Source organism: Canis lupus, chromosome 18, assembly GCF_011100685.1.
Source record: "Canis lupus familiaris isolate Mischka breed German Shepherd chromosome 18, alternate assembly UU_Cfam_GSD_1.0, whole genome shotgun sequence".
Lineage (NCBI taxonomy): Eukaryota > Metazoa > Chordata > Mammalia > Carnivora > Canidae > Canis > Canis lupus.
In genome coordinates this window covers 42,508,670-42,518,475 of record NC_049239.1, presented here as the reverse complement: position 1 = coordinate 42,518,475, position 9,806 = coordinate 42,508,670, and the positions used below count along the sequence as shown (strand labels likewise).

The 9,806-nt window shown below is 46.0% G+C and overlaps 1 protein-coding gene and 1 long non-coding RNA gene across 5 annotated transcripts; one reads left to right on the top strand and one right to left on the bottom strand.

The window, feature by feature from the left end:
- Positions 1–1,523: 1,523 nt before the first annotated feature.
- LOC111090965 lies at positions 1,524–3,507 on the bottom strand. Of its 4 annotated transcripts, none has more exons than XR_005373445.1 (3): positions 3,246–3,507; positions 2,252–2,381; positions 1,524–1,838 (listed from the first exon to the last, which is right to left on the bottom strand). It is a non-coding gene; the product is annotated as an uncharacterized LOC111090965 (long non-coding RNA). The 4 variants fall into 4 exon arrangements; XR_005373444.1 differs by having other exon boundaries at positions 2,265–2,381; XR_005373443.1 differs by having other exon boundaries at positions 2,252–3,507.
- Positions 3,508–3,778: 271 nt separating this feature from the next.
- On the top strand, positions 3,779–9,602 carry PTPMT1 (protein tyrosine phosphatase mitochondrial 1). The gene is made up of 4 exons (XM_038563281.1): positions 3,779–3,980; positions 4,093–4,173; positions 7,429–7,620; positions 9,262–9,602. Exons 1-4 carry the CDS (start codon positions 3,807–3,809, stop codon positions 9,418–9,420), a joined length of 606 nt encoding a protein of 201 aa, XP_038419209.1. The 5' UTR covers positions 3,779–3,806; the 3' UTR covers positions 9,421–9,602.
- The last annotated feature ends 204 nt before the right edge of the window (positions 9,603–9,806 follow it).

Below are 9,806 nucleotides of genomic sequence, written 5' to 3'. Positions count from 1 at the left end.
GGTGTAGTAATTAGGATCATTCTAAATGGTAAAGATAATGTAATAATATGGCAAGTCCTTATAGCACATTTCGTGATAAAAATGGATACAAAAAAAATGGATACAAAAGCTTGGTGACTGGGATGCCTGGGTGGCTTAGCGGTTGAGCACCTGCCTTTGGCCCTGGGCGTGATTCTGGAGTCCCGGGATCGAGTTCCATATCGGACTCCCTGCATGGAGCCTGCTTCTCTCTCAGCCTGTGTCTCTGCCTCTCTCTCTCTCTCTCTCTCTCTCTCTCTCTGTGTCTCTCATGAATGAATAAATAAGTAAAATCTTAAAAAAAAAAAAAAAAAGCTTGGTGACATGATTACAATTATTTTTTTTTATTTTTATTTTTTAGGGAAACCTGGGTTGCTCAGTGTTTGAGCCTTTGGCTCCGGGCATGATCCTTGGGTCCTGGGATCGAGTCCCACATCAGGCTCCCTGAAAGGAACCTGCTTCTCCCTCTGCTTATGTTTCTGCCTCTGTGTGTCTCTTATAAATAAATTAATACAATCTTTAACTTTTTTTTAATTTTAAGTAATCTAAAGTCAATATGGGTCTTGAACTCACAAATCCTAGATCTAAAGTTGCATGCTCTACTGACTGAACCAGCCCGGTGTCCCTACTATGCTTTTTAAAAATGGTACATATAGGGGTGCCTGGGTGGCTCAGTCAGTTAAGCGTCTGTCTGCTTACAGCTCAGGTCATGATCCCAGGCTCCCTGCTCAGTGGAGAGCCTGCTTCTCCCTCTCTTCCTCTGCTGCTCCCTCTGCTTGTGCACACTCTCTGTGTCAAATAAATAAATAAAATCTTTTTAAAAAATTAAAAAAAATAAAAATGGTACATATAGACCACATAGTGTTATCATATGACCGAACAATTCCATTCTTAGGTAGATATCCAAGAGAAATGAAAATATATGTCCACACAAAAACTTGTATATGAATGTTCACAGCAGCATTATTCAAAATAGCTAACAAGTGTAAAAAGTCAAATGTCTGTCAACTGATAAATGAGGAAACAAAATTTGATATATCCGTACAACAGAATACTATTTGGCAATAAACCGTACAATGGAATACTATTTGGCAATAAAAAAATATAGTACTGGAGTGCCTGGGTGGCTCGGTTGGTTAAGTGTCTGACTCTTGATCTCAGCTCAGGTCTTGATCTGAGTCCTGAGATCAAGCCCTGAGTTGGGCTCCATGCTGGGAGTGGAGCCTACTTAAAAACAAAAACAGGGGATCCCTGGGTGGCTCAGCGGTTTGGCGCCTGCCTTTGGCCCAGGGCTCGATCCTGGAGTCCTGGGATCGAGTCCCGCGTCGGGCTCCCAGCATGGAGCCTGCTTCTCCCTCTGCCTCTCTCTCTCTCTCTCCTCTGTGTCTATCATAAATAAATAAATAAATCTTTAAAAACAAAAAAAACCAGTAGTGACACATGCTACAATATGAATGAACCATGAAAACATTATGCTAAGTGAGAGAAACCAGACTCAAAAGACACATATTGCAGTTCATTTACTTGAAATGTCTAGAACAGGCAAATCTATGAGACAAGTAAATTAGTGGTTGCCCAGGGCTGTGGGGAAAGGGGATATGGGACTTGGCCAGGGGCGGGGTATGAATAAATGATATGTTCTAAAATTGATTGGGGAAGGGCACCTGAGTGGTTCAATTGGTTAAGCTACCGACTCCTGGTTTCCACTCAAGTGGTGATCTCGGGGTCATGAGATTGAGTCCTGCATCCAGCTGCAAGCTCAGCAGAGTCTGCTGGAGATTCTTCCTCTCTCTGCCCCTCCACCCACTCTTGCTCTTTCTCTAAAATAAAAAAAAAATAAAATGTGATAATTGTACAGCTCTGAATATACTAAAAACTATTGAATTGTACACTTTAAATGGGTGAACTGTATGGTATGTGAGTTGTATCTCAAAGCTGTTACAAAAAAATTTTCTAGTGGTACAGTTACGAAATTGAAGGAAAAATACATGTAGGGACACCTGGGTTGCATTGTCTGAAGGTACAATGAGCATCTGCCTTTGGCTCAGAGAGTGATCCTGGGTCCGGGAATCGAGTCCCATATTAGGCTCCCTGTGAGGAGCCCGCTTCTCTCTCTGCCTATGTCTGTGCCTCTCTCTCTCCCTCTCATGATAAAAAAATAAATCTTAAAAAAAAAGAAAAAGAAAAAGAAATATATCTGTGGTGGTGAAATTATGGATAAGTAGAGGGGCACCTGGGTGGCTCACTCAATTCAGTGTCATCCTTCCACAGAGGTCATGATCCCAGGGTCCTCGGACTGAGACCCTAGAAGGCTCCTTGCTCACCAGGGAACCTTCTCCCCTGCTTGTGCTCTCTCACTCTCTCTGCCAAGTAAATGAATGAATAAATCTTTAAAAAAATATATGGGTAATTCGAGTAAGTTCTACTTCCCTGTATTTTCCAATTGTTATTAGTATCTATTACTTTTTAATTTTTTTTCTTAAGTAAACTCTAATCCCAAGGTGGAGCTTGAAATCACAATCCCAAGACCTGCATGCTCCACTGACTGAGCCAGCCAGGCGCCCCAAGTATGTATTACTTTTACATGGAGAGAAGAAACTTTTTTTTAAAGAAAGTACCAGACGCCAGACGCCTGGGTGGCTCAGGGGTTGAGCGTCTGACTTTGGCTCTGGGGGTGATCCTGGAGTTCCAGGATCGAATGGAGTTCCACATCGGGCTCCCTGCAGGGAGCCTGCTTCTCCTCCCTCTGCCTGTGTCTCTGCCTCTCTCTGTGTCTCTCCAGAATAAATAAATAAAATCTTAAAAAAAAAAAAGTACCAGACGCAAATAAAGAGCATCAGATGTAGGTTCCACTTAAATGTAAATAAGCAGCATCACAACCATTCCTCTTACCTCTCTGTAGGTTGTGGTTTTTACGTTTAAGCTTATCACAATATGTTCTTAATTTATCTTCATAATTAGATTTTGTATATATGTTGTTAGAGATTTTATTTATTTATTCATTCATTCATTTATAGATCTTTCATTCATTCATTTACTTATAGATTTCATTTTTTTATTCATGAGAGACCCAGAGAGGGAGGCAGAGACACAGGCAGAGGGAGAAGCAGGCCCCTGTGGAGAGCCCGATGTGGGACTCGATCCCGGGACCCCGGGATCACGACCTGCGCCAGAGCCACCTCGGCTTCCCTAGAGATTCTATAGATACACTTTTTCTTCATACTCACACACCCTGGGGTTCGGGCAGGAGGAGGGCGCAGGGAGTCCAGGCAGATGGGGAGGGCGGGACCCCGTCCGCCCTCTCCGCCAAGGTAGCCCCGGCCTAGAAGCTCAGCGCCCCTTCTTCAGCCCTCCCCTCAGGGTCTCTTCCCCGACGGGTCTCCCCTCGGGGGGGTCGCCGCCCCCTCCCTGCGGCGCGGGCCTCCCTCGGGTGGGGGGAGGCCGCCGGCCGCGGGCAGGGGCCCCCGTGTCTCGCCCGGCGGAGCCCCAGGCCTCGGGCCCCGCCGTCCCGCCCGCCTGGGACTCCCCGGGCCCTCCCCTCGGCCGGCGGCCCCTCCTCCCGGACCATGGAGCCCGGCGCGGGCGCCTCGGGCTGCGCCGCCGAGCGCCGAGAGGCCGGGCCCGAAGCCTCGGCGCCGGAGGGGCCCGCGGCGACCGCGGCGCCTTCGCGGGAGGCGGCGGACGAGTGGCCGCCCTCGTCCCCGTCGCCCTCGGGGCTCCTCTCGCGGCCGCGGCCCGCGAGCCTCGGCGTGGGTGAGGCGCGGCTGCCTGAGGCCGGCGGCGGCAGGATGGCGGCCGGCGGGTTGCTGGAGGCCGGCCTGGCCCGGGTGCTCTTCTACCCGACGCTGCTGTACACCCTGTTCCGCGGGAAGGTGCCGGGCCGGGCGCACCGCGACTGGTACCACCGCATCGACCCCACGGTGCTGCTGGGCGCGCTGCCGCTGCGGAACATGACGCGCCGGGTGAGCGGCGCCGGGGGGCCGGGCCGGGAGGCCGGGCCGCGGCGGACCGGGAGCCGGCGAGCGCCGCCCGCGCCCCCGCGGCCCTCCCTGAGCCCCGTCTTTGCCTCGGCAGCTGGTTCAGGACGAGAACGTGCGCGGGGTGATCACCATGAACGAGGAATATGAGACGCGGTTCCTGTGTAACTCCTCAAAGGTGAGGGGCCGGGGGCGGCCGGGGGCGGAGGGAGGCGTCGCCGAGCACCCGGCCCCTGCGGTCGTGCCCCGGGCGGCTCCTCCGCTTCGGGAGCGGCGGCCGGAGGTAGAAACTAATCGTGAAAGAGAAACCCGTGAGAAAGGCGTTTAAAAGTAGAACCAAGTCTGACTACTCCTTTATGCACAAAGGTTTTCTTAATTTCCGGAACTCGAGTCAGTAACCAAATCGGAAGGCCGCTTTCCCAAGGCTTGCTGATTGCATTCATTCGACACTTAGCGCTGCCGGGCAGTCCGTGAGGCACCCAAGACGGAGACCCTATAAACCAAGAACAAAAGCCCCCTCTCGGTCCCCAAGGGTAATTTATCATAAAACAATCCCTTGAAAAATTATACAGGCTTCAATTTTTGGCATCGACTTGAGGGAATTGTTATTCTATATGTTAATGATAGAGTGGAAGTGTTGTCACAACAGAGTTCAGACCTAAAACAATTTTTTAAAGATTTTTAAAATTTTTTACTTATTCATGAGAGGCACATTGAGAGAGAGAGGCAGAGACACAGGCAGAGGGAGAAGCAGACTCCATGCAGGGAGCTTGACGTGGGACTCGATTCCGGGTCCCCAGGATCAGGCCCTGGGTAAAAGTCAGTGCTATACCGCTGAGCCACCCGAGTTGCCCCCTAAAACAATTTTCACTAGGTTTCAGTGCTTGTGGAACTCTCCACAACAGTCATCAGACATGGCCCTATCTTTATATAAAGATGTTGCCCTGAGACGCCTGGGGGCCCAGTCAGTTAAGCTTGGAACTCTTAGTTTTTCCCTCAGGTCATGATCTTAGGGTTCTGAGATCAGCCCTGCCTCTGGCTCCCTTTTGGGTGTGGAGCCCGCTTAAGACCGCCCGCCCCCAAAATAAATAACGATGTTGCCCTGTCTTTATTGCATTTGACATCTTTTAGCACTCACTACATAGTCCTCTTTCTTGTTTACTGTTGATATAGCCTGTTGAAGATGCTGTTACTTCAACTGATAGTTTTTGTAACCTTAGAAATGGACTCACATTTAAAATATATTCATTAGTAATGACATACATTTCTACGAAATCGATAAGTTTCTTGGATTTCCCAAAGTACTTTGCTACAAGGTTTCAGGAATTATTAGCCAAAATGTTAAATGTTCCTTAGTGTGGTCAGTCCTGTGGAGTAAGAGTCACAAAAAATGCTTGGTCTTTGGGTCTGAGGCATTGACACTTGTATGATGCAGCTATAGTACCCAACTAGCCTAGAGAAAAGAGATCTCCAAGGCAGTGCTTCTCACATTTTAATAAACATAAATATTATCTGGCAGTATTCAAATAGCAGATTCCTAAGTACAACCCCCTAGAAATTCTGATTCAGGAACTTTAGGGTGGGGTCCAGGAATCTGAATATTTAGCAAATATTCAGGTATTTCTGGCATAATGGATACAAAGCCCCATGCTGCAAAATGCTGTTCTTTTGTTAATTTCATGAGCAGTATATGACCTTCCCTCTGTCATAAAGTCTTAAGTCATAAAGTTCAGCCAAACAAATAACCAAAAGAAAATTAAATGGGGCAACTGGGTGGCTCAGTTAAGCCACTGCCTTAGGGTCACGTCATGATCTCAGGGTCCTGGGATCAAGCCCCATGGTGGGGCTCCCTGCTCAGCAGGAGAGCCTGCTTCTCCTTCTCCCTCTGCCCCTGATGGTGTGCTCTCTCTCTCAAATAAATAAATGTTTTTTAAAAGAAAAAAGAAATAAGCAGATTAATAACTATTAGCTGGAGCCTATCTGGAGTTTTGTTTTTGTTTTTGTTTTTTTTTTTAAGATTTTATTTATTCAGACAGAGGGGCAGAGACATAGGCAGAGGGAGAAGCAGGCTCCTCGAGGGCAGCCCAGTGCAGGACTTGATCCCGGGACTCTAGGACCACGCCCTAAGCCAAAGGCAGATGTTCAATGACTGAGCCCCACCCAGGCGTCCTTTTTTTTTTTTTTTTTTTTTTTTTTTAAGATTTTACTTTTTAAGTAATCTATACCCAAGGTGGGACTTGAACTTACAACCAGATCAAAAGTCACATGCTTTACTGACTGAGCCACCCAGGCATCACCTTATCTGGAGTTGTCAGGCAAAAAATTAAAAAATAAAAATAAATTTTATTGATATGCCAGAGGCCTTATTTCTCCTGTTGCTTATTCTTTTCTTCTGAAGTGATAATGTACTAACAAAGATAGGTGTGTTGTTTTATTTTTATTATTACTATTTTTTTTAAGATTTTATTTATCTGAGAGAGAGAGTATGCGTTCACAGGAGAGCACAAGTGGTGGAGAGGGAGAAGGAGGCTGCCCGTTGAACAGGGAGCCTGATGTGAGGCTCAATGTGGGGCTCAATCCGAGGACCCTGGGAGCACAACCTGAGCTGAAGGCAGATGCTTGCTTAACTAACTGAGCCACCCAGGCACCCCAGGTGTGTTAATTTTGAAATGGTAACTTTATTTTCTACCATGTACTCTCTCAAAAAAAAAAGTGGTAAAGAAGAGACTTATAGACAGAAAAATAGAAAGCTCTTGCAAAATTCAGTAGCCCAACCCTGCAGCTGGGTCACTGCACAGGTGCCAAGATTATGCAAAAAGTTACACAACTTTTGTAGATGAATTTTATACAGCTAATATTTTGTAGCTAAAGATTCAAATACGGGTGTCTGGTTGGCTCAGTTGGTTAAGCATTTGTTTTCTGTGCAGGTCAAGATCTCAGGGTATTAGGATCAAGCCCCCACATCTCCCTGCTGGGTGGGGAGCCTGCTTCTCCCACTACCTCTGCCTGCAGCTCCCCCTGCTTGTGCTCTCCATGCATGTGCTCTTTCTCAAATAAATAAAATAAAAAGATTCAAATACCCAAAGGGTACTTTTTTTTTTTTTTAATTATTATTCATGGGAGACACAGAGAGAGAGGCAGGCTCCATGCAGGGAGCCTGATGTGGGACTCAATCCTGGGACCGGGGGATCATACCCTAAGCTGAAGACATGCTCAACTGCTGATTTACCCAGGCATCCCCCAAATGGTACTTTGGGAACATTTAAAATCTTGAACATAATTCTAACTCAGTAGCACAGCTGTTGTTTGATAAAAGACCAGCAATGCGGGTTATCCATTTTATAGACATCTCTGTAAGAAGTTTCTTGTTTAGAAAATAGTAAACATCAGGCTTTTTTCATTCTTTTTTTTATGCTGGTGGACCTGGTTCCAGGAATGGAAGAAAGTAGGAGTCGAACAGCTGCGGCTCAGCACAGTAGACATGACTGGAGTCCCAACCTTGGCTAACCTCCAGAAAGGAGTCCAGTTTGCTCTCAAGTACCAGTCGCTGGGCCAGTCTGTCTACGTGCATTGTAAGGCTGGGCGCTCCAGAAGTGCCACTATGGTGGCAGCATATCTGATTCAGGTAGGAAAGGTCTTTCTGGACTGGTTTATATACAGCATATTTCTAGAACTTCAGTAGCATGGTCTACTGAAGGCCTTGTTGGAAGGAGCCATTTCAGGCAGTCCCCAATATCAGGCTGTTGGGAGGTGGAAAGCACCTGAAGTTTGTAGATAGGCTGACCTCTGGCTTTGCCACCTGCCAGCTGTGTGACGTTAGGCAAAAGTGGCGTCCCCTCCCTGATCCTCAAACTAAATATGTCTTGAAGCTTGAATGAGAAAGAATGTCAAGCACTGACCTATGGCAGGCACTCAAAAAATGAAGTTGCAAAAGATGTTAACACTAGTAAAAGGCTAAAATAAAAACACTTCTTATAAATAGCATGTCAGGAAATCTAGTATTGTAGATAATAGTGCTGGTCACTTACAGCTTTGTAGGACTCAAGATTTCCTTTTTTTTTTTTTTTTTTTAAAGATTTATTTATTTATTTATTTATTTATGATAGGCACAGAGAGAGAGAGAGAGAGAGAGGCAGAGACACAGGCAGAGGGAGAAGCAGACTCCATGCCTGGAGCCCGATGTGGGACTCAATCCCAGGACTCCAGGATCGCGCCCTGGGCCAAAGGCAGGTGCCAAACCGCTGAGCCACCCAGGGATCCCCCGGACTCAAGATTTCTTAAAGTAAAAAAAAAGTAAAAAAAAAAAAAGATTTCTTAAAGTATTTCAGGATAAAGTTCTGGACATCAGTTTTTAGAAACAGGATCTAACCGAATTTTGTCTATCACTTTATGATTGGCAAGTGTGAGGCTTTTAAAACTATTTATAAGCAAATATTCTCTAGTCATTACTCCTTGTTACACAACCCCCAACATGACTTATTCTTATTACTGTCTGGCCCCTGTAGAGCATTTACTAAGTTATGTGGATAGTTTAAGGAAAAAGGAAATGTTGAGGTAACAGGCCTGGCTTTGAGTTGCTGTGGACTGGTAAGTACGTGATTTAACAATATTAAAGCTTTGATCATTAGGACTCCATTTACTGGAAATGGGTTCTCAGGAGGATATTTTGGACTTAGGGAGAATTGACGCAGCTGGGGCTGAAATCTGTAGTTTCTTGCTTTTGTTGAGATCTAAACCAATAGGTATCATTAGGGATACAAAGATAACCCTCCCACTTAAATCTAAAACCCTCCTACTTAAATCTAAAATCTATTCAACTTGTCCCCTTAGTCATGGGGACAAGTTGAATAAAAACATCTACCATATACTCTCCCCAGGAAACTTATAACCAACAGCCCAGCTCCCAGAGGACATCTAATAGACCTATGCAGGCTTGAATTTAGATCTCAGCTTTGCATGTTAAACCTTCTTTTTCCAGGGTTGGAAAGAAAGACTGACTTTTTCCAGGTTTGGCAGAAAGACTGACTTGCCCCCCCACCCCCACCCCAGCCTACTGCAAAGTATTGTGGAACTGGTTGACTGAGGGAGTTACAGTGCCCCCTCCCCTCTGTTTATGATATATGGGCATGTTTTTGAACTACCACCCTCCCCAAATGAAGTTTTTAAAATAATGAAATTCTGAGAGTCCGTTAGCACCTGTTATTAGGTCAAGGACACCTTAACACCTGCTCCTTTCTTTCTCTGATTTCCCAATCCTGTACTTCAGGTGTACAACTGGAGTCCAGAGGAGGCTGTAAGAGCCATCACCAAGATCCGGTCACACATCCACATCAGATCTGGCCAGTTGGAAGTTCTCAAAGAGTTCCACAAGGAGATTACTGCAGGGGCAGCAAAGGATAACACTTGTCACACATCACAGACGTGAAATACACAGATTAGAAAGAACTCAAGACAACGCTGCTTGCTACAGAATCAAATAGTTTTAACAGGACCAAGGGGGCCTAAGCCCAGACTTGACATAGCAGAAATGTGCTAAGTAATGGATAATTGTGCTCCCTTTGTCTTGTTTCACTTTCCTGAAGTAACACTGTTGTATGTCTAGAGAGATTTAGTGTGGCTTCAATTCACTGGCTATGGGGATACGGGATGAGGGTCTTTGTTTTCTCAAGTAGAGTCAAAGAAATCTATTGTGTATGCAATGCTGTGCTTAATGATATTTAGCACGACTCAGAAACATTTAACATGGGAAAAGAGAGGAGAAATACTCAGCTCAGTCTCTTTGCCACTTTGTCAGATCCTAATTCACTGGCC

Excerpts from the sequence above, each read along its gene's own strand:
- PTPMT1 (XM_038563281.1), top strand. The coding sequence starts at position 3,807 with ATGGCGGCCGGCGGGTTGCTGGAGGCCGGCCTGGCCCGGGTGCTCTTC. Across the intron at positions 3,981-4,092 it reads TGCGGAACATGACGCGCCGG|CTGGTTCAGGACGAGAACGT; the intron begins GTGAGCGGCGCC and ends TTGCCTCGGCAG. Across the intron at positions 7,621-9,261 it reads TGGCAGCATATCTGATTCAG|GTGTACAACTGGAGTCCAGA; the intron begins GTAGGAAAGGTC and ends CCTGTACTTCAG.